Here is a 23,230-nt window from a genome sequence, read left to right on the forward strand (position 1 = left end):
GGAATTATGCTCCATTTTATAAAATTATTTCTAGTGTTAGTAACCTATATTACTTATAACTTTATATCATTTTTTTTATTAAGGTTATAGAAAACAATTGAAAATAATTGATAATTTTATAATTAAATAATAAATAATTCAAAGCGAGTTGAATTATTTTAATAATTATTAGATATATGGAAAATTCACATATAATTAATTGTATGGTGGAAATTTTTAACATCTACGACTATTCATATTTTTGAATAGCAACATTAGTAACAAAATAACAAAATAAATTTTATCAAAAACTGGCTTATAATATTTTTGTTTATCCATTATTTTGTTTTTTTTTGTCTTCATTAAATTAGGAAAATCTCTGGGGATATTTTGCTATCGACTCCCTCAAAATACTATGACTAGATTCACTCACATACTGAAAAAATATTGAAGTTGAGGATTGGAGCATTTTTATTCTCGTCGATTTCGGTCGATTTTTTAACCTATGATAAGATATAATATAATTATCACCTTAATAGTTAAGCACCTTTATAGTTAACCTTATAAGTTTACTTCAATTTGTGATTTTGGATAAATGTCGTGGGTGTTGTTTTTTGTGAAAGAGGTGGTGGTTACTGGGTAGATATTAAATTATGTATTTTTAATAATAATAATAATACTTTATTGGAATAGAAATTACAATTTTCAGTGTACCTATATATATATATATATAACATAGTTAAATGGCCCATCTCACTACTGAGGATAACTTCTTATCGGTGATTATGGAGTACTATAAAAAAAGTATACATTTATAAATTTTATAATATTTTTGATATTTCCGTCCGTAAAAAAAAAACTGTATTACATTTGAATATAATTCAAGAACATAAATAGACATAACTAGTATTAAAGTAACTATTAATCAGTGAAATAATAATAAAAACATAAATAGCAATAAATAAATAGGTACCTCCTATGTAAAAACAACAAAAATGTACTAAGAAAAAAAATGATTTTATATAGTGATTTATAAATATTCATTATCCACCAAGCCACTATAGATTTATAAAGTCAAAATGTATAGCTCTTGCATTTGAATTAATTTAAAACCTAAAGGATTAAAGAAGGTTAAGCAACGAGTGCTGTGTTTGGTAAATCACTTAGTGATCTGTACCCACGTTACGTATAATACTAAAAAAATAATGAAAATTGAAGATATCGTGTTTTGTGACATATGTTGCATCAAAAAAATAAGGTAAAAATATTTACCTAAATGGTTAGATAATATTGGTAGATTTATAGATTTTTTCGGTACAATTATCTCTTATTCCTATCTGACAGCATTAAAATGTCTATCATACTAACGTTCCTAAATACACGACACACTATTATAATTCGTATAACAACGTCATGTGTCCGAAAACAACCGCGCCAAACTCTTGGGCTCTGTTCGCTGACCTTCGAACTCGTGCGCGTATGACATGTCTATATTGTTGTTGAAGCATTCATGATAATATTATTAAATATACATATACACCACGCAAATCCCGAAAAATGTCGAACGGTCGTATATGCGTATATTTATCATTGCGTGTTGTGATAATTTGACGCGAATCCGATCCGATCAATAATAATAATACATAGTAATATGTCGCGTGAACCATATAGTCGTGCACTCGGCATAGGTACGTATAATACTATATAAATACGGTCATCGTATGAAGTTCAGTTCGCACAAGTGTCATACACGTGTAGCCTATACGTTCAGTGCGATATAATACTTATAAAAAGTGTTTGGAATCATATTGATATTATTTTATTATTTGTGTATTTTTATAATATTTATTACTGCACATTGTAGCCGTCGGCGAGTTCTTGTCGCTGTCGTCGACGGGCCGAGAACATTTCTTAAATATCAGAAGATGAATTCGCATCACGCGACGTCGATCTTCGTATTGGTCTGCTGCTGCGGCGGAGTCGGTCGTACCGTTCTGGTAAGTGCCAAGTGATGGCCGTGCAATTGATTATTGGTGATAAGTTAGCTATAAAATAATCTTCATCATCATGACCTACGTATTTTTGACTTACTAAACTGTGGCACGTATAGTATATTATGTGTGTGCAATGTGTGCATATTATTATGATTAATATTAATTTCGTTATGTACTTATACATCAGGCAAGCATCGTCGACGGACGCTACTACGGTCCTTATAACCATCGAATTGGCGGAGGTTACTTGTACGGCACCGGTAAGTACATTCGAAAATACATTACAAGTAAGTACATTTCGAAATCGTATTATTCGTTTCGGTAAACTTTTATTTTATATATCGATCTATTATATTTACTGTCCAATAATAGTAATTTGCATTGGATATGCTTAGGTTTGGGTTTGAAGGTTGTTTAAATTTTTAAGCGATTTTTATTTGGATGAATGACCCAAAAATTAAAAAATCACATATCGTTTGGGAACATTTTTATCAACATCTATTATGTCTAATACATTTTCCTCACCATTTTTTCACAATTATAATTTAAAATTACCTGGACATATTATTATTACCATATATTTTATTTCTTGATTTACAAAACAAAATCAATAGTAATATTTTTTTGAATTTAATAAAACTGCTTATAATATGTAATTTTTATGGTATTTGACAATCTAGGAAAATGGCGTTTTCTTACACGAATACATGATGTATATGTGTAAATATAATCCACATTAAGAGTATAATAGATACTGTATTATTATTGTTACTCTTTCGTTATCCTTAAATTAGATTAAATAATATTGGCATTACCAACATTCACCAATATTTTTTATATAAATATCGATATCACAAGTGAATATTTACTAACAGTACAAATTTAATTAATATGTCAACATTTACTAATGACTGGTGTACAACTGACATTAACCGGGTGACTGTCAGCATTCACCAATTTGCGGACATTCACGTGTAATGACATATACACTGATTAATAGATAACAATTTTATATTAATCTTGTCTATGCCTAAGTTACCTATTATTTATTATTATTTTTGAATACAACATTCTTATCGGAATAGATAATTTCGTCTTCAAGTTTCACGATTAAAGTTTTACAGTACAATTTTACCTGTGTTTGAGTTAAAAGTCTATACTTACTTTTATTTTTACATGTACTGCATACATTCTTCTTATTTGATCTAATTCTAAAGATTTAAAATATTTTAGGTATGTATATATATATATATATATATACAATAAAGTTAATGATAAATTCGACAAAACAATCAGTTAATTTCTCGCCCAAATGATGTATGTATGCTCATTCAGGTTATCTGACATTTTTGGGCCATTTGTTCAGATAAATATCTCCTGAATTTCTCCATCTAAGGATTCACTTTTGGGAGTGTTAGTGGCCCCCGCCCGACTACCTAATCTATACTTATCTAATATTAAATATTTATGATTCACAACTGTATTGTATTTATATTAGAAAAATGTGTATCGAATTTTATTAATTACACCGACTTGTTTTATAACGACGAGGTTTTAATTAGTTAAAGCTCATGGACTGCATGTTTTGAAAATCAACAAGTTATACCTATTCAAATACCCGGTAACAATAATTATTGCACATCAATAGTGATGTATGATCTGAATTTTTTTCATAATTCACCTCATTCTTAACATATTATATTATTATGTACCTAATTATTATTACAGTAGTCAGCAATTATACATATATATATAGTAATTACAAATTACAATTATTATAGTTATAAAAGAAACGATGTAATGCATAGTACCAATAACTACTACCTTCTAACTAATAAAGTTTCAATACTGTTCGTTTAATATTTTTCAAATTTTGATAACTATAGTGACAGCGTTGGGCATAACTTTGTATTCGAAGTAATATAACTAAATAGTATTTAATAAATTTTATAGTATAGTATACATAATACATATTCATAACCTATATTATATGTATAATGTATATATTATTAAAGCCATATATTCATATAAGGTACAATAATCAACCAATAAGTATTGGTGAATTATAGTTAAATATGTTAAATATTAATATGATATTATAGTGCAATTGATTATATTTCCATATCACCTTAGTTATTATATTATATTATTTATATTAAATAATAACCTGAAATGGCTACATAACGACGTGATATTTCCATTTGGTCTAATCACTGTTATTTCCTATAATCAAACAAATCAACACAAACAGAGAGAACTAAAACTAAAATAAAAACATAAACACGACCATTAGTATGATAACAATTCTTTTTAACACTATTTAATAAAAACAGGCATTGCAGACTTGCGTAACACCAAAAAAACATCCTATGGTATTGATGGTTTATATTCGGAAAATCAAATTTCCATGATCACTTTATAGTCTATAAAGTACTTGCAACTGAATAGATTATAATTCTGCATATAAAACTAAAAAAATCACAAAATGTATTACCTCTGTAACTTCTTCAAAAGTTTGGACATCCATCGATGTATCTCGCAATTAATAAAATCGTTGCTAAATTAATTTTAAAAAATAAAGAAAATATAAAACTATATTGAATTATAGGAAACATGAACTTAAATTAACATAAAAATGTGACACTAAAATATAATTCAACAAATTTAATTCATTAACAAGTAACAACATAATAAATAATAATAACATATTATTAAGGATGTAGGATAATACATAATTACTTACATATAATATTAGTATGAACTTTTTATTGTTTTATGTGTTATTTATTTTATACGTTATATCTGGTTTTGTACATACTTATATATTTTTTTAAATATTTCCATCTTATCCTTATAGGTTCAATTAGGAATGTATTGATATATTTTTTGATATTTCTAAAATAGTGTAATTGAATATTGTTTAAAAGACAACTCCTATAGAGAGCAATTGTATATCGTTTTTTCATATAAAAAGGTAAAACAGACGCAATTGTTATGTTACAGCCTATAATATTACATATGTGCGAAATACATTGACGTAATAGGCTAAATGTTTGATTATATTTGACTATTAATAAGATGTAATCCTCAATATGTTAAGGATCTTAATAGTGGTTTATAACATTACATCATACAACTATTTATCATATAACTAATTACGATTTATTACAATTTAAACATTTTACACTTGAACATTTGTATTTGTATTTGTATTTTGTATACTTAACTAAAATAAAATATCTAAAAATATTATATAGTGAATAATGAATATTATCATTACAATATTTTCTGGCGTAAAAGATGCACCTATATGTTTTAGTTTGTGATAAAGTCCCCCAGCACAAAAAATGTTTATAATTCAGGTAGTCTAGAATAATCAACGCAGAACATAGGTCTAATTTTCAATATTATTATAAGATATAACTATCTTACAGTTGATCAACAAGTGCGATCATTATTAATTAATAATTAATTTATTAATTATTAGTTATTTCCGCATTTAATTATAACCCCTCTTCACTGGTCACTGTCGTTTAAAACGTGTGTTCTGTGGGGTAAAGGTTATTGTTGATATTAATGAGGTCTTGAAGACTCGACCTCGGTGTGTAATACTAACGTTAGTTATCATCAGGGTTACCGGTTACCTTATGTAAGTATAATGCACTAAATACTTAATATATAATAATATGATGCAATGAAAAATACTAATAATGAGAGTAGCGGATTAGTCGGTCTGGGCATGATGCCTGCTGACGAGTCGTGAGTGTAGGTGTTTGCTGTTGACCAGCACGGTCACAGATTCTTCTCTTCCGCATCTTTTGGTTTTTATCGCGCGCGCACACACACACACACACACACCAGTCACCAAGCACGCATCGTTCATTATTAAAAATCACGACGCTTGCTGGAAAACCTTAAGTCATCATTCTATCTTATCACTCGCTATTGCTTACACTCGGCATATTATTAGCTGTACTCTACCTAAGGAGTGATGGATGATGTCAAATACAGACGACAATTGTTACATGTACCCCTTGTTCATTTAAATAAATATATAATAGTGAATTTAAATCTACACTTCAGATTTGAGAAATTAAAGCTGCGGTATCTGACTTGAAAGTAGTGGTATGGTTATCAGTCATATTATATTGATCCGATCGCAAATAATAACGGTATTCCAACGTTTCCAACCATCTCTGACTATATTTTATTGGTAGGTCTCTGTATCACTTGTTGGATATACACCACACCAAGGTAAGAGAGCTGATTTTTTAGAAATTTCATAATTGTTCGATTAATGAAGCTTTTATCACTATATTTAGATTGGGTAATGTTTGTTATTCGTAAATATTTTGTGACTAAAATGTATTGCGAATCAAATTGCGGCACAGGTGATGTACATATTTTTCAATCAGAGGGGGCGGTTATTGTTGTGTGCGATACGTTAAAAGAAAGATTAATAATAATGTATTGATATATTATACGATAGTAGCCGATACATTGTGATTAAAAAAATATCTACAAAGCGCACCTGCAAATATTTTTTATATAATTGTTTTTTTTTTTTTGAAACGCAGCAGGCGCTTACCACCGAGGACCTCATCAACAGTATCGAAATATCGGCCTGATCGACGGTAGTGGCGTTGGCGGCTCTCGTTTGTCGCTTACGAAGTTTCCCACCGCCTCGGCTGCAATCGCAACGACCGCCACCGCAGCAATGCCCCGACACAATTATAACCGCGGTTTACGCCCTTACGAAAACGTCATAATCCCGATGTCTCCGTATTACTGGTCGCCACCGAGATCAGGACTGCTGCACCGCGGTAACGACCATTACCGCGGTCGCGGGAGTGTTTCTGTCATCGGAAAACACCAACAGCAGCTATTCGGCGGATTGATCCCAAAGAAAACTCGAAAGATCGTCATCAGCGGGCCCGGCGGACACGTCTCTCAGACGTTCGTTAGACCTAATACTCATTACGGAATGGTCGGCGGCATTTATAATTGAACGTTGACGAGTGACGGCTTTTTGAATCCGCTTGAATCCGAATTTCGCACCGATTTATAAATCAATAGCACCGTCTGCTTTTTACCAGGATGATTTAGGTTTTTTTTATATTTGTATATTAAATAGTTGCATTTTAGTTATTTCATTTGACATCTATTTTTTTCGAGTATATTTTTTGAATATTGTTAAATAAATGCATATTATAAATACATATACAAAACAAATCGTATTTAATATATATAAAGCATACCTAAATTTTAGCATATAAATACAATATTCAAAATACATTTCTTCTTTACTATCTCCACAAACGGGACTGATAAAGTTATTAATGTATAACATTTTAAGTATTAAAATAATTAACAGTTCAACGAGTGACGTACGCAAATAATCTGTTATTTTTCTCTATTAAAATGGGATATTAATTAACAGATTCTTACCTATATATTTGTTTAAGCTGCTATCGAATATATAGGTATCGATTAAATATACAAAACGTTTTAATGTTTTTTTTCTGCGATGTATTGTAGTATATACAACGATCTTTGATCAGTTTGTTAAGTTTATTAATCTAAAATAATAAATAACAGCCATAAGAACTGTATAATATTATTATGATATAGTGTACATATATGGTTATGTTGTATTATACTTAAGCATACTTATTACTAAAGTAAACGAACTATTATTGAGGTCAATATACGCAATATCATGAATACGGCGATAGAGTTTTGATAAAATATTTGTTTATATTATTTATATTAAGAATTAAAAGTTTATAATATCAAAGTCTTGTACTCAAAAAAATATATTAATTACATTATATAGCTGATACAGACTTAATACAATATCGAAAGTTCCTAATGAATACTTTACTATAAAAAGAAAATATTAATATGAATTAAATAATAATTTTAGTGCAATAAGTTCTATTTCTGTAGCAATAGATTTATGTAAGATTCTTAAAATTAATTTATGTGACTTATATGATGCAAATGTACAAAACATTTCAAAATGTATTTAAAACACATACGTTTAAATGATAATGAAATTGTATAATTTTTAATATTAAAATAGTATTTGTATTATTGTAAATTCTCTATAAAACTCTCCAACAAAGATTTATTGATGCACTATATGATCATGTATAGTTGGTAAAATATATTATTATTATTATTATTATTAATATTTATATGTTTTTTCAGAACAGAACGTCAACTTTAATAATGTATTTCTATCAATTATCATGATCTACACAGTAATAATTAAAAATTAACCATAAAAATGTCTATGGCATGGAACGCGTTGTGTAATTAAATTGCCCTTTAAATCGAGAAAGGAAATATGTGTATTGTAAGAAATTTAATTATAAAAGTTTTGATTTAAATATAAATAACAAAAGCTGTGTCTCATCGTTTAATGAACAACGAAACTGGTTACCTATTTTTAGGTAATATAAATTATAGTTATCGTGAAGTGAACTCTTTTTTTGTAAAAAAATCTGCACATAAATATATTTATTCTCCACAGAGATATTAAGGGTGATACAGAACTTTTGGACATGTTGTATACTTAACATTATACCTAATAATTTATTATGTAAACATCATGAAACATTTTTGAATAGAGTTAGTCACCTATTAAGGATAGTAGGTACTCAATTTAATTTTTTTTATACTTAAATATTTTATAGTAGGTCACACACCATTTACATTTGAGAAGTTTTGAGTGATTTTTGATGATACTAAAATGTTTCACCAAAATAATAGGACGGTAATGTATGTACTTTATAATATATATGATACTATGCCACTATTGTCATTGAATTTTCAAAAACTGTATCATTAACTTATTATAATCAAAAATGACAAAAATATATTTTGTACATTTAATATTTATAAGTACATCATGTCTTAACACTAATTTAATATTTTACATATTATAAAGGCCAAAGAGTAAAAATTTAAAAATTATTTTTAACCCATTAGTCAATATTTTTAAATCATACGTCAACGATTAGGTTTTTGATTATGACCTTTCATTTTTTTTTTTTATTTGTAGGTATTTATTATATTATCATTTAATCATTTCGCGCATTGCATACATTATCATGCATTACAAGTGCATTTTTTGTGTATATAATATTTTTTAGCCTACCCGCAGCAAGTATAGCCACGTGTACTGTATGTCTGTAATGAACATAGTATATTTTTATGTTTTAATCATACTAATTAATATTAGGAACATTTACGTTAACATAAAATTATGCTTTTTGTCGATTAGTGTTTCCTGGAATGGTTGTAAAAAAAAAATGTAAATAATGTGGAAATTTTTACGATAACGATATTATATAATACTCAATTAACCTAATAATCATGTAATAACTAAGAATCTATAAATCTACCTAACTAGCAAGGGTCATACAGATTTCGCGACTCGTTAAGTGATCTCATTTTGCCGTAATATAATATTATCATAAAATATCATACTTACAAATAGATACGATGTTTTGTGGTAAAACAGAATTTCTCAAGAAACACCTTTGCATAATATCAACTATGATAGATAATTTAAATATTATAATGTTATATTATTACCTACATTATTGCACTAATTTGTTGTTCGATATACTAATCAGTTTCATTATATCGTTACAGACATTTATATTTATTTTTAATTTTACGTATATACTACATTGAAAAATTACTTATTTTATTTTGTTGTATTTCACATTATTGTATAATATGTAATTTATCAATTGAATTTTTTTTTAGAGACTGCTGATAGTATGATATAATAATATTATAATTTATTAATCATACTTAAGACCACACCATTTATTATCGTGTAGAACTTCGAACGTTACTACTATACGTTAGTATTTTAATTATACTATTTATACTTAAAGGTATATATCATAATTTATAACAATCATAACATATTATAATAGGTATGACTATAAACATATTGCAGCCAATGATGAGTCGACGAGTTTTACTTATTATATTTTTTGAAATTGGTGATGTTACCGAAGCCCTATTGCTATTATTATGATCGATCGTGTTTGTCCCTTATTCAAATAAGTACATACCTATATGAATATAAAATATTTAACCCTTAGATTTATATATATTATAGTATGTTTGTTTTTTTTTTTAAGGCCTTTTACAGATGGTTTACAAGTGGTTACTAATATTCACCAATCCCCTTAAACTTATACTAAAGATCTATATTTTTATTTTGCATATTTTCATAATGAATATGAAAATTGATTGTTATAATAAAGTGTATTTAAATTTTAAACGAAAATAATTCAAAAGGAAGATTCATTTAAATTTCAAAAATTTAGTGATTTTGTTTTCGACGAAAAAAATGTAATAATACTATGAATTTTTTTGAAAGAAAAATTAACAAAAATGATTTAGCTTGTCATAAAAGTAATATATTCAATATCTGTTTTCTAATAAATTGTTATATGCTTCTCTTACACTTAATGTTTGGTTTGATAAATATTGGTAAATTAATTGTTTATTTTACTGTATCTTTATGCTATTTTATATTTTATAACATGCTAAAATCAAATTACGACGCTTCCGAGTGTTTGCTATGTGTGCTATTGCCGAGTCGGAATTTAAAAAAAAAAGTTTAATCTTCATGGATTAATCATTTCAAAAGTATGGAGTATAATGGATGTAATCCACATTAATTAGAAATATGTATGAAGAAAAAGTTCAAAAACACTTGAATTTGGGTCTTTACTCGATTATGTTTTATTTTTAAACAGTAAGGTATTAGGTAATATGAATAAGTTAGTAAAATGTATACGAAGTATAATATTACAATTGTAAAAATTTTAAATTGGAAACAATCGCATAAACCGAGTCAGTGTAAAAAAAACAAAAACTACGAGTATAATAACAATGTGACAACCATACATATACCAGCGTACAATTATAATAATAATATACTGACTTAAATTAAATGTGCATCGTGGTTTATTATATAGTAAGTATGACGTATCGAACAAACATCGGCGAGATGTTGATTGTTTTTTCTCTCGAACGTTTTTTTCAACATATACAATATTATAATATAGTAAATATTAAATGTGCCAGTAGTCCGTGCGAATCAGTACAATAACTTGTCTATTAAAAATGTCACAATGTTCGACCTTCGAGCCGAAAATTAAATAAATAAACGCAAACAGCGTTAATTTTTGCCATTGTACACAATATGTATACGAACAAAAGTTGGAATTTGAATACAATTTTGAAAGATAAATTAAAGTTTCGTTCGCGTTGTAAATCGACTACAGCAGCGAAACAACATTACTCCTATTATCGTAGTCATGTGTTTACACGATAGAAGATTACATTAAAAATTAACATAATTTTTTTGTTTTTACTAAGCCACTTATAGTATAATATATTAATATGTTATGTATAAACTATAAAGTTGCAATCAAATACACTAAACTAAAACGTACGTTAACACGAAGACGTTAATAATATAACCACGTTACACATACATTAATTTTAATTATAATCAAAAATTACGAGTATATTAATTATATCGTCGCAACATTAGCGTTTGCGAGGGTTGAGGACGAAAAAGTGTGCATTTTTTCGTAAGCCCACACGAGTTTATAAATGTAATATAATGTAAGAAAGGTCAATGAAACCAATTGCAATACGACGGTCTGCCCTCGTATTATGCTCACCCACATCCGTCGCCGCGTTTCGTTACTACGTTCTCGGGATGTCGTCGTGGCTTTCCGGCTGCACAGTCGTCGTCCTCGCGGCACGGGCTTCGTCGGATTTGCCTTTGGACTTTTTGAGTATCGCGCGGGGCGTCAGCTGAACCGTTTGGAGCACGCTGACGATGAAATCCGAAAAGGGTCGATAGTCGTCGGGCCGCATCACCGGGCCGGAGGAACCTGCGGAAGCGGCAGCGACAGCCGCGTCGGATTTATGTTGCTGGATGGAGTATTCCAGCCGACGCCCGCCACTCTCGCCACTTTTATCACCGCCGCCCTTGCCACTACTTGTACCGCTTCCAGAACTCGCACCGTCGTCCACGTAATCCGCTGACGGGTCGCTTCCGCTATCGTCGTCATCGTCATAGTCGTCGTCGGGTGGCTTGACCCATTTCCCGCCGTGACCGATGACCGCCGCGGGATACTCGGGCATGAAGCCGTCGTCGTACCGGTGTCGGCTGATTATCCGCTCGGGACCAGCTTCCACGCTGGGGTTGAACGTCTGGAAAATTGACTTGATCACCGTGTCTAGGCAACAGTTGCACCGGCACTGCAGCTTCGTCGTCCGAGAAGAGAAAAAAAATTGAGAAAACCCGCAAACCCCCACAATTGTTTTATTAAAATATAATAATAATACCTATATTTTTATTGGTTTAAACGAAACCCGTAAGCACATAATATTAAAGAAATATCAATGACTAAAAATTCGACCCCGATATCCAATCAAAATATGTTCGTGTACTTTTTAAATAAATGTATAAATTATTTTTATGTATATAAAATATTAGCTAATTTTGCACGGCGTTACTCGTGACAAATCAAATGCCCATGGTTTCATAGACCTTCTAAAACTCAAAATGTAAATCCTGTACACAGATTCTTAACACACAGCTATTCGGGTTATTTTGACCTAATATAAAATACAGATCTAAAATATTATATCCAATCATTATTTTTGTTAGTTGACTACATATAGTCAACGTATTTTGTTTGTTGAAAAATAAAAAAGTAAGTAATAAAAAGTAGTCCATGGTACTACGGATCTTGATGAATCTATATATCAAATTTTAGAACCACGAATGCGATAGACTTTGAGACTTAGCTGCAAATCACAAATTGAAACTTTATTTTTTAATTTCATTTTACGTAATGGACAAGTGTAATACTGCACAGTAATCACAAAAAGTAAAAAACAAATAAGAATTTACGAACACTTTTGGTATATAAAACTCAGTGATTAATATGAAAAATGAAGATACTGATTTTTGGTGTAGGTACATTTCAGTAGTTTCTGCGTTTTATTTTAACATCATTTAAGCATTTTACAAAATACGTAGATTGTAGTGACAAAATTTTAAATTCGAACTTTAAGATACCTATTCAATTACTTTTTACTGCATTTAACCATAGTAAAAACTAAAAACGAACGCCTAATGTTTAAAATAACCAATATACGTACCTACGCTATATATTCAAATTTCATTTTGACCAATTTGTTTGTTACTGTACATTTGCCACTAAAATGTATTGTATAATATTATGTATACCATGTTATACTATTGTATTGGTTTACAGACAGTCTGCGCGTGTATGGCGCTGAAGGAAATGGACTTTGAAACAATGAAACGTCTTGAAGTTATTGCTTATGTTATATTCTTATCATTGAATTATTGTTGAAAACTCGTCGAGACTCATTACTTTGGCACTGTGGTGGCTTTTTAAATGATTTTTAATAACCAAATTTGGAACTAGAAAATTAATAGCAGTACCTCCTAGTGTCCTAGTACCTACTTTGATATACATTATAAATATATAAACATGTAGATAGTAAATATATATGTATTACTACCTGTATTTTGCTTATTTATGCAGCGTATTAATATTTAATTTAACGAATGGTTTATAGAAAACATACAGTTTTTTGCAGTACCTACTAATAAAATTAAAATAATGCCCATTCCAAGAAAAAGCCACGATAGGTACTATTTTTATTGAATTTATTGGAAATTAATAAATAAACCTACGCAAATATGATTATTTATATTATTATTATGCAGTAGTACTCACGGGCAAATAAGGTATCATCAGAGCGCAGAGTGCGAACATCATGTGCACTTTCATGGTTATTCACATGTCACATCCATGATCCAACAGGGTATTTAAACGTCAACTATATTATATTCGTCAGTATAAAACGTTTTTTGTCTACCTGAAGTTTACACCTATTTAATTTAAAAAAAAAAATGTAATGTTTATAAAATATTCGACGAACGCGCACATATGCGTTGTAGGTACGTTTATCAAACGTCAATAACCTTCATAGAGATTTCCTTGTTTAGGATACTTTTTTCGTGACTCATAAACACTAAAAAAAAAAATGCAATATACGAAATAATATAATTTATTTTACAACAGATACAGTTGTACATTTAATTATTTAATCATAAAATATTATTACGTAACTATACATATTTATATTACTTATACCTATGTCCCATACTAATAATAATTAGGTACTATATGTCTATATCATACTGCATTTAAGATTAAACGTGGAATGTATAATATAATTATTGCACTCAGAAAACAGAAATTCCATTATTATTGCAAGTGAAATATGTGAACCTTGAACGGAGAAAATAAATTTCAGTACATTACGTTCAGAGATTTTGACAACAAACAACTGGGTTAGGGTCTTAATGTATGAAATAGAAAAAAAAAATAAACAATATTAAAAATTGAACTGTAACGAAATAAAATTAAAAACTAATGACAGATCGTGACGGTCGTGTATTAGTAAATTCGTAGTTATCTGTATTATTCGCATCGTCAGGGATTTAGTACACGATGATGTTTACGATTTTAGTAGCATTATTCGTCACGGAACCGTTATTCGGAGTTGTAATGGTTTCGGTGTAGACCGGAGTGGATTGAGTTGGTTCCGCCACCCCAGTCGTTGTAATGTTGTACACCTCGGCTGACTCATTATCGTTGATTCCGGTATTCGTTTCAGGAATCGTGTCAGGATTTTCCGTTGGTCCGACGTCGTTTGCGTCGGATGCTATTGTCGTTTCTGGAGTATGTATCGTCGTTTCCGCGGTATTGATGACGCCGGGAGCTTCCTTACTTCCGGTATAAGTATCATCATCTGTTCCACTCGAATTTGGCGAGTTCGTATTTTCCCTATAATTTGGCGCACTTGCTGTTTTATTTATAGTTTCTGTTGAACTTTGGTAATCGTTGGTATTGGTTATTGGTGTTTCGTTAGTTGCAATCACTGGATTATATCCGTCTTGAGCATTTTCAGTTGCTACTGCAGTATGGTCCGGATCAGTAATAGTTTCGTCTCTGGTTTCCGTAGTTACGGTACCGTGGTCAGTGCGGTCGGGTTCATATTTTTTGTCCGTATCAGTATCATTCGAACCAGTCACGTTTGCAGTAATATTTGGTGAATTATTCACAGTTGTCGTGTTTTTAGTTTCAGTTTGGTTATTGTCATCTTTAGTTATAGGTATTGTATTACTTTCAATACCTGGGTTAGAACTATTTTGATTATTTTTTGGATTAGGAGAAGTGTTATTTCCAGTTTCCGTTGTTCCAGTACCGTCGTTAGTTGTACTAGGTTCGCATGTCTTGTCTGTGTTAGTAGTATTTGAACTAGTCGTGTTTTTCGTATAGTCTGGATTTATTGTTGTATTTTTAGTCTCCGTTTGATTTTGATTGCAGTCATTTACTGTAGGTACTTCTTTGTATCCAGCAATTGGATCAGAACTATTTTGACGATTGTTTGAATTAGTAGTAGTAGTGTTTTTTGTTATAGGTATTTCATCGTCTCCAATTACTGGTCTACAATTGTTTTGTTGATTATTTGTATGATTTTCTGTACAATCTGAAGTTATAGCAGAATTTTTTTCATTTTCAATAGTTGTGTTGTTAATTTTTCCACATGCATTAGGATTGATAGTAGTATTCGTAAGTTCCGTGTTGTTCTGAGTAACCGTGGTTGTAACTACAGTTTCTGTTTGATTTTTGTTGTTATTTGTAGTAGAGTTTTTGTTACATTCAGTAATAGTTTGATTTTTTGTCGATTCATTCAAATTCGAAGGGTCCTTTAAATCCGGCGTATTTTTAACGTCAATCATACTGTTTGTTTCATTATTTTTCAAAATTAGTTTGCAATCACATTCGATATAAGTTCTTAAAATATTGGTGCAATTATTACTCGGCAAATTCGTAGTGTTTGTCATATTGGAAATATTCATTTTATTTATTATAATTGGCGAATAATCACATTCGTTTTGCGATATGATATTTACTAAATCTCGTACATTGGCCGGCTTGTCGTTTATATCGTATATCAAAGGTTTTTTATTGTCGAGTACATTTGTAATTTTTATTTCATGTGTCCCCGACGAACTGGTTAGTATTATTCGTATACTATCGTTCGAATCCAAGCCTGTCGTTTTTTCCATCGCCGAAATGGGACCAAAAACGGTGAGTTGCTTATCGGACGGCTTATCGTCTCCCCGCCGTTTGTCTTTATTTATCGCGTGAATCGAATATCCGGAATAGCTTCCGTCGTCGATCTTATTCGATTTGTCGCAGCAGACTTTCCCATCCGTTTGTGTGCTAGTAGCACTATTCATACACTTCGGATCCAAACCGAACACGGGTGGATTAAACCGTTTGTACTTACCGTCGCCTCTGTCGTCGTGAATATGCACTGCAAAAACGATATCGTTGAAATGCAACAACAGAATGTTTTTGGACTGACCCACGTCCACCACTACTTTTTCGGGATCGTAGTCGTATAATTCAGTCGATTCATTTACGTCACTCTTAACGAACGGCATGCGTTTCCCGTTCGGAAACACGAAAATGATCATTGTCGGTGTTTTCAGGGCGTCGATCACTTGTCGTATGGTCTGTACGTCCACCAGTTTACCGTCGCGCCATTTGATCTGCCGAATCCTAGGCACAACAGCTGTCGTCGGCCTTTGGAAATGTTCCGTGTCCACAGCGTAATACAACGAAAACGGCACTACGATCCCCGCGTGCGTGATGACGAATGTCGATGGTATCATTTCCGGTAATTCGTCCGCTATGAGCGAACGATATAACGAATACTTTCCGTTAACGACGTTGGGCACCAACAGCGTTTCCGAACCGGAAGTTATGCTGCTCACTATGTTCCGGTAGTCGTCCATTTCTACTTGCGTGCCGTTGGCTAGCGTGACGTAGTTGGTCAAGTCTACCCCCGACGACTGCGACGAGTCCTCTAGGTCACCACAACCGTGATACCGCAACGTTTCTTGGAACTGTTTGTACGTCATGTTTTTGTGGTCGAGTATGATTCGGATATCGGATTTTTGGTTTTCTGACAGATAAGAACTGATGGTCTTAAATTTTAAGTACGGCATAACTATACCACTTGGTAGCTCGACCATGGTTTTGGTCAACATCATGCAGATGTCTTGGTTGTTGGGCGGTACATCATCATCGTTCTGCAGACCATCGTAGTTCACTGTGATTTCGCCTTGAGACGTCAGTACGATTGGACACGATTTTCTAAATCCGCCGTATAGAGATTGTTCCAAACCACCGCGTCCCCCTTTGTAATTGATTGTTACTGGCGCTTTGTCTGTGAATATTATTGGCGAACGATCGCCTTTCATAATATTTTCATTCCATTCGTTTGGGTATTGGCGTTTGTCGACGTACACTATTCGTCGCTGCTGTTCTGTAGGTTCGTACGTACGTTGATACGTCTGTTGACGATTCAGATTATCATCTACGGAATATTTTTCCGGTATATAAGTTCTGCATTTTACCTGAAATATGTAATTAAAGTATAGACTTTAATATTACCGTTATAATTGAAACAAAAACAGTGCGATACGTGTATCTATGATAATACCATCGATTCGTTCAACTACCTTATAAGTATTTCGATATTATAATTTACAAATTACGTTTTATCGCAAAATTCTTATCTCATTTAGTTTTGTTAAAAATATTACAGATGACGAAGTATTCTACATACTTGTATAAGTAATCGTATTATATATTTGCAAATATTTTTATGTTATAAAAAAGAAAATTATTCATCAACAATAACCTAGGTTTTTTTAATTTTCAAGAAATATTATGCATTACTAAATTTATTCAAACACTTCTTAGTTCTTACTGTATAAAACATATATATATATATCAATTAAAAGTAGGTACTATAAATTATATTCGTATGTCGTTATAAATTTATAAAAAACGAAATAACAAGGATAAAATATTCAAAGCATCAAAACGATCACGAAAATCTCAATGTTATATAAATATATTTTTTAAATCCATTGTTATTATATAAATAAATATCTACCTTCTAAAAGCAAGCTTGTGTTGAAGGTAGAGAGCAATATTTACTTAATACAAATAATAATTGAATAGTAATACTAGGTATAGGTTAACAAAAAGAAAAAAAAGAAAAAAACAAAAGGAAAAAAATTTACATAATATGACTACTTGTGAACATATAAATCGTTAATTATTATTTAATTTATAATCCATAATAATAGCATTTGAAATTTCAGATTTTTTAAATATATTTTAAGTAAGTATTTCAATAAATTAAATATTGTTTAGTTTGCTTTTTTTTTTTAATAACTGTCAACAATTTCATAATAGCATTTTAATTAATTAACATAATTGTATTCATCTATTTATAACTTTTTATAAAATATAATAAACTGATAACTCTAGCTGAAATCGGTATATTTGTACCCATGATTTTATAATGTGATGTTACATAATTGTATTACTTTTAGGTTTTTAACAGCGTCTAATCGTCTAGGATAGTAGTAAGTGAACAGTGAACATATTATCAAAATTTGTGAGTTATTCTGTCTTATCCGAATTATACTTTTATGATGAGTTAGTGATAACTTATTTACTTAAAACTGTAGGTACATATTTTATACAATATTAATAAATTAAAAACAATTGTACACTTACTTGTGCTAATAATAACGTGGTCGTCAGTATTATCAACTGAAAAATCATGATAACTTTGAAAGTTCTAAGGCACTTCAAAAGTTCGAAAAACTGTACCAATAATTACAACACGATTTTCTGTATAATAGAGTACTGTGTGCTACGTACTGTTCTCAGAACTACGACTTCTTGTGCATGGATGGCCTAGCCTATTTGAATACTCATAGTGGACACAGTTTATATGTATGTTATATCTTGTCTTTGCAAAGACATTTACAATCAATTACGTGTTATTATCGTATAAACGTTTCCTTAACCGATACGAAGAGATGTTGCAAATATTATTTATTTTATTATGTAGTATATAAGTATATATTATATGTGTTTGATCGATCGTTTGGTTTAAATGTGACACGTGGAAACCGACGATAATAAATAATAAGGTTACAAAAAAAACTGAATTCACTTTTTTTACATTTTAGTTGTCGTTAGAAAATATATATTGGCCATCATATTGATATCGTATCTGAACGCGTGATGTCGTCATCGATCGCTGCTCTTAAGATAATCGAATTTTAATTTCGAGTTAGAAAAAAATAAACCTCATAAATATATATAACGTATTTTTATATTTTGTATTTTTATTAATCACTGATAAAATTATACATACTATGACAACATTGTTATTGTCTAATATTACGACGTAAAATATAAATTTAGGTTATTTATCACGGACTTAAAACTCAATCAATAATAATCAATAATACATTAGATTTTCGTAGTATATTTTATAGAACGTAATATATATTAGAGTAATTGAATTTATATTATTTATGTATACTTACAATACATTAACTCTACAAGTATACAATATAAAAATTAGAAAGATGACAATATGTATTTGTCGGAAATCTAAATAACAAAAACAATTATCTTATACCTAAACGTCCTAAAAATATTGTATTTTTTTTTGTTAAATACCTAATCAAAAATAGTCCTTAAATAATCGAAAAACAAGAAAACAAAAACTGAACCTTTAATTGTCATAATGAAAATACTAAACAGTATAGGTTTTAATTATATTTTATTTACTAAGAAACAATCTTATAATCTTAAACTACATATATTATATTATTATGTAATATATTATACAAATTAGTAATGACTTATTAAGAAATAAAATACACATAATATATTACATCAATAAACCATAATATTATATTGGTTCTAATAAAAACACATACATTTATAGTACACTGACTACAGCATAAACTAATATTTTTACATTCAATAAATCTTAATAATACTGAATATTAAGTTAATATTACATTAAACAAATAAATAAAATACTTATCAATACATAATACATTTTTTATTAATTTTTGAACGTAAGTTTATGTATTTTGATCCGAGATTCTTACAATTCATACGATCATAAGCAAGATCGTTGTCAGTATTTTAATGAAATATTTTATCACTCTACATCAACTATTGGGGTTGGAGAGTCATTAATCGTTGTGTCATCTTCGGTGGAAAGTTCGTCGTTTAATTGTACTGTTGGATTTTTTCTACTGTTCGCTGGAGATGATTTGTTCAATATTCCGTTTGAATTTATAAATAGTTTTAATTTAATGTCATTTTTGACCAATAATATTAAGTTGTTACGAATGTCGCTAGATTTGTATACATTTTGTTGTTCGTTCTCATGGTTTTCACTACCTTTTTTCGATGAAAAACTGCGTTCGATAATAATACTATGACTTGAATTATTGTCTTTACAGTTATTGTCATATGGTGACATGCGTGGATTTGGTGCTGATTTTAATATCGGGTCATTTTTGTTATTGTCTTTGCCATCGTCATCGTCATCGTCATCTGTTTGAGCTTCATGTTCGTTTTTACTGTTTTCTATAGTAGTAGTCTCGGTTGATTCGATTTCATTTTTAAAAACGGTAGTATGGTTTTCATTAGAATTTCTTCTTTCGGTCGTCGGTAATATATCCTCTACAATGGTTTTACGTTTCTCTTTTTCATCGCCTTTATCATTACCAAGCAAAGAATGTGTAGGCGCGTGATCAATGATTGTACTTTTTTGGATAAGGATCTGTGGTCTCTCAGACGTTTTTTTCGGATTATCTACACGACTAATAACTATTTTACTGGGACTATTTTCAGTTTTCAATATTCCCGGCGGTAGATGTATCACCGTAGAAGAATTTTTATTACCGAGAGTACTCATCTTAGAAAATTGGTCCATATCATTTGGATAAATATATTTATACATATTACCATGAATATCCTTTAGGATCAAGAAACTAGGTTCATTTTTCGTATGATGAAAATTATTTGAAGTATTCGATATATTTTTATTCAATCCACGCACCTTAAAAATTTAAAGTTATAATAAATAATTATAATTTTAAATTATAAGCGGAGCAATAAATATATTGATTTTAAAATTATGGTTTTTATGTGTGAAAATGCTTAGATTTTTTACTTTGAGAATTGTTTATGATAAAAAATTGGATTTAGTTAATTCTTTAAGAGACAAAAATTAAAAATTCCAATACTTTTAAAAATTACTAAAAACAACAAAAAAAATATTGGAAAAACCGAAAACTTAAACGTAGAAATTTTTAACAAAATCGATTTTCTTACTTTATTGTGAATCAAAAATGAAAATTCATGGATATTGGAAATTTTCTGCATTGTTTTTTTTTTAATTGCCTTTTTTTATACATGCATGATATAATATTATTTTAGAATATTTTGAATCTTTTTGAACTGTTTATCGACATTTTAAATACAAGGTTCCTCGTAAGTTTTTATTACAGTTTTTTAAAAATATCAAAGATATTACTTAATTTCATACACAAAAAAAATTACATACTCATCATTGTAAAATTAACATTGCTCCGCTCAGATCTAAAAATTCCATATTATGATATATATAGGTACTTATATATTATAGTTATAATTCTTATTTTATGCATACATAAGCTATAACTACATAAAAAGTTAAAAATATATATTTAAAATATTTAAGTAACTTTACAGTCAATGTTTTAGTGACATTTAGAATAATATTATACTCTGTTTCATGTTTTTACCTCTAAAAATTCTGAATAATTTTTGTTAGATAATAAGACAAATTTGTAATAATCTAACTAGAAATAATGATTGTTATTACTACCTTTTATGTTCTAATTATGTCTAATGTTGAGATTTTTAAGAAATGTATTAAATAAAAACCATTTAATTTAATGAAAAATCAATATAATAAAAACCCGGGGAAGGAATGTTAAGGTATCAAATGTACATCTTCATTGAGTAGATCACTGTAATTTAAATTTAATTTGTATTTTATGATAAATCTTTATATAAAAAACGGTTCTGAGTGCGAGAATCTATTTCTAAGGATATTTTATGATTTGTTTATATTATTATAATATATTAGTAATATGGTAGGTTGAACTAATTTTTGGCGAAAACAATACATTTGTTATTCCATTATGAATGAATTAATATTGTATCATGTATTATTGTTTTTTATTAATTTATAATGTCATAATATGTGTAGATAAAAAATGAATTAATTTATATAAGTCAATACTAATATATTGTAAAATGATTTCTTTATAGTTGTACAATACATTACAATATTATATATTATTTAATTCTTAATAGGTATTTAAAATTTAAAATTGTCTATATTCTTAACTAAATATAAAATTATTTGCTAATTTTTGTAATTATACTAAATTTTTGTCCAAATTTGTATTTCAAACAAAAAAAAAAAAGTTGAAAAAAAATATATATTAGGAAATTTTCCTCAACCTTATATGTTTTCTATTGAAATTATTATATAATTCTAAATTAATATTGAAATTATATTTTTAAAGAATGCCTCATACTCGTTTATTTTTATAGATGATTTAATAATTTAATCTTGTTTATATATTTAAGAATTATTTAATAGAACAAAATCATTTTCCTTTTAATCATGTTTAACTAATGTATGAAATTATTATTATCAATTATATTTACCTGTGAAACAGCGGAAATCATTAAAATTGTATTTAACACAAACCGAAACATCGTAATTTTAAAAAACATTAAGATTATAAGCACAACGTTATTCTGCAACAAAATAAATTAATTATGTTTCAACACTTTGAACTCTACCTGTACCAATGAATATAGATACAATACATACAAACTATTATAAAACGGGCTTCTTTATATGAATACTATTTGTGTATTTAATATTAGAAAAATTAACTTATTATATGGGTAGTGAAAAAAACAATACCCAATTTGTAAAACGCAAAACATTAAAACGTGACAAATTAATATTATTATTTATTTTTATAATAAAGATGGATCCATAACAGGATTCAGTAGCTATGTTTTTTTGTTTAGTATCCATATCCTAAAAGCTTTTATAAAATCATAATGAATACAAAATTGTTTAAGAAACAGTAAACTCCCTAAATTAGTCATATA

General features: G+C 29.1%; 4 protein-coding genes across 6 annotated transcripts; 1 reads left to right on the top strand and 3 right to left on the bottom strand.

The window, feature by feature from the left end:
- Positions 1 to 1,855: 1,855 nt before the first annotated feature.
- Positions 1,856 to 7,112, top strand: LOC113549529. Of its 2 annotated transcripts, none has more exons than XM_026950876.1 (3): positions 1,856 to 1,976; positions 2,161 to 2,260; positions 6,551 to 7,112. In XM_026950876.1, the coding sequence occupies exons 1-3, from the start codon at positions 1,905 to 1,907 to the stop codon at positions 6,979 to 6,981; spliced, it is 603 nt and encodes a 200-aa protein (XP_026806677.1). In that variant the 5' UTR covers positions 1,856 to 1,904; the 3' UTR covers positions 6,982 to 7,112. The 2 variants fall into 2 exon arrangements, with proteins under 2 accessions (XP_026806677.1, XP_026806678.1); XM_026950877.1 differs by having other exon boundaries at positions 2,161 to 2,233.
- A 3,665-nt stretch (positions 7,113 to 10,777) lies between these two features.
- On the bottom strand, positions 10,778 to 13,952 carry LOC113548595. Of its 2 annotated transcripts, none has more exons than XM_026949554.1 (2): positions 13,805 to 13,952; positions 10,778 to 12,287 (listed from the first exon to the last, which is right to left on the bottom strand). In XM_026949554.1, the coding sequence occupies exons 1-2, from the start codon at positions 13,856 to 13,858 to the stop codon at positions 11,727 to 11,729; spliced, it is 615 nt and encodes a 204-aa protein (XP_026805355.1). In that variant the 5' UTR covers positions 13,859 to 13,952; the 3' UTR covers positions 10,778 to 11,726. The 2 variants fall into 2 exon arrangements, with proteins under 2 accessions (XP_026805355.1, XP_026805354.1); XM_026949553.1 differs by having other exon boundaries at positions 10,778 to 12,293.
- Positions 13,953 to 14,379: 427 nt separating this feature from the next.
- On the bottom strand, positions 14,380 to 18,830 carry LOC113550366 (GATA zinc finger domain-containing protein 14-like). Its single transcript, XM_026952131.1, has 2 exons — positions 18,746 to 18,830; positions 14,380 to 17,568 (listed from the first exon to the last, which is right to left on the bottom strand). The coding sequence occupies exons 1-2, from the start codon at positions 18,791 to 18,793 to the stop codon at positions 14,575 to 14,577; spliced, it is 3,042 nt and encodes a 1,013-aa protein (XP_026807932.1). The 5' UTR covers positions 18,794 to 18,830; the 3' UTR covers positions 14,380 to 14,574.
- Positions 18,831 to 20,135: 1,305 nt separating this feature from the next.
- On the bottom strand, positions 20,136 to 22,840 carry LOC113558594 (sphingosine kinase B-like). The gene is made up of 3 exons (XM_026964093.1): positions 22,772 to 22,840; positions 20,524 to 21,107; positions 20,136 to 20,460 (listed from the first exon to the last, which is right to left on the bottom strand). The coding sequence occupies exons 1-3, from the start codon at positions 22,838 to 22,840 to the stop codon at positions 20,199 to 20,201; spliced, it is 915 nt and encodes a 304-aa protein (XP_026819894.1). The 3' UTR covers positions 20,136 to 20,198.
- Positions 22,841 to 23,230: the final 390 nt, after the last annotated feature.

Source organism: Rhopalosiphum maidis, chromosome 1 (genome assembly GCF_003676215.2).
Source record: "Rhopalosiphum maidis isolate BTI-1 chromosome 1, ASM367621v3, whole genome shotgun sequence".
Classification (NCBI taxonomy): domain Eukaryota; kingdom Metazoa; phylum Arthropoda; class Insecta; order Hemiptera; family Aphididae; genus Rhopalosiphum; species Rhopalosiphum maidis.

What these genes read in the sequence shown, in the direction of transcription:
- LOC113549529 (XM_026950876.1), top strand. Translation starts at nt 1,905, where the DNA reads ATGAATTCGCATCACGCGACGTCGATCTTCGTATTGGTCTGCTGCTGC. An exon ending in GAGTCGGTCGTACCGTTCTG is followed by an intron (nt 1,977 to 2,160) that starts GTAAGTGCCAAG and finishes CTTATACATCAG; the next exon opens with GCAAGCATCGTCGACGGACG. An exon ending in CATTCGAAAATACATTACAA is followed by an intron (nt 2,261 to 6,550) that starts GTAAGTACATTT and finishes TTTGAAACGCAG; the next exon opens with CAGGCGCTTACCACCGAGGA.
- LOC113548595 (XM_026949553.1), bottom strand. Translation starts at nt 13,858, where the DNA reads ATGAAAGTGCACATGATGTTCGCACTCTGCGCTCTGATGATACCTTAT. An exon ending in TGATGATACCTTATTTGCCC is followed by an intron (nt 12,294 to 13,804) that starts GTGAGTACTACT and finishes CGGACGACGAAG; the next exon opens with CTGCAGTGCCGGTGCAACTG.
- LOC113550366 (XM_026952131.1), bottom strand. Translation starts at nt 18,793, where the DNA reads ATGATTTTTCAGTTGATAATACTGACGACCACGTTATTATTAGCACAA. An exon ending in CCACGTTATTATTAGCACAA is followed by an intron (nt 17,569 to 18,745) that starts GTAAGTGTACAA and finishes TACATATTTCAG; the next exon opens with GTAAAATGCAGAACTTATAT.
- LOC113558594 (XM_026964093.1), bottom strand. Translation starts at nt 22,840, where the DNA reads ATGTTTTTTAAAATTACGATGTTTCGGTTTGTGTTAAATACAATTTTA. An exon ending in TGATTTCCGCTGTTTCACAG is followed by an intron (nt 21,108 to 22,771) that starts GTAAATATAATT and finishes TAAATTTTTAAG; the next exon opens with GTGCGTGGATTGAATAAAAA. An exon ending in TCAGCACCAAATCCACGCAT is followed by an intron (nt 20,461 to 20,523) that starts GTCACCATATGA and finishes TATCGAACGCAG; the next exon opens with TTTTTCATCGAAAAAAGGTA.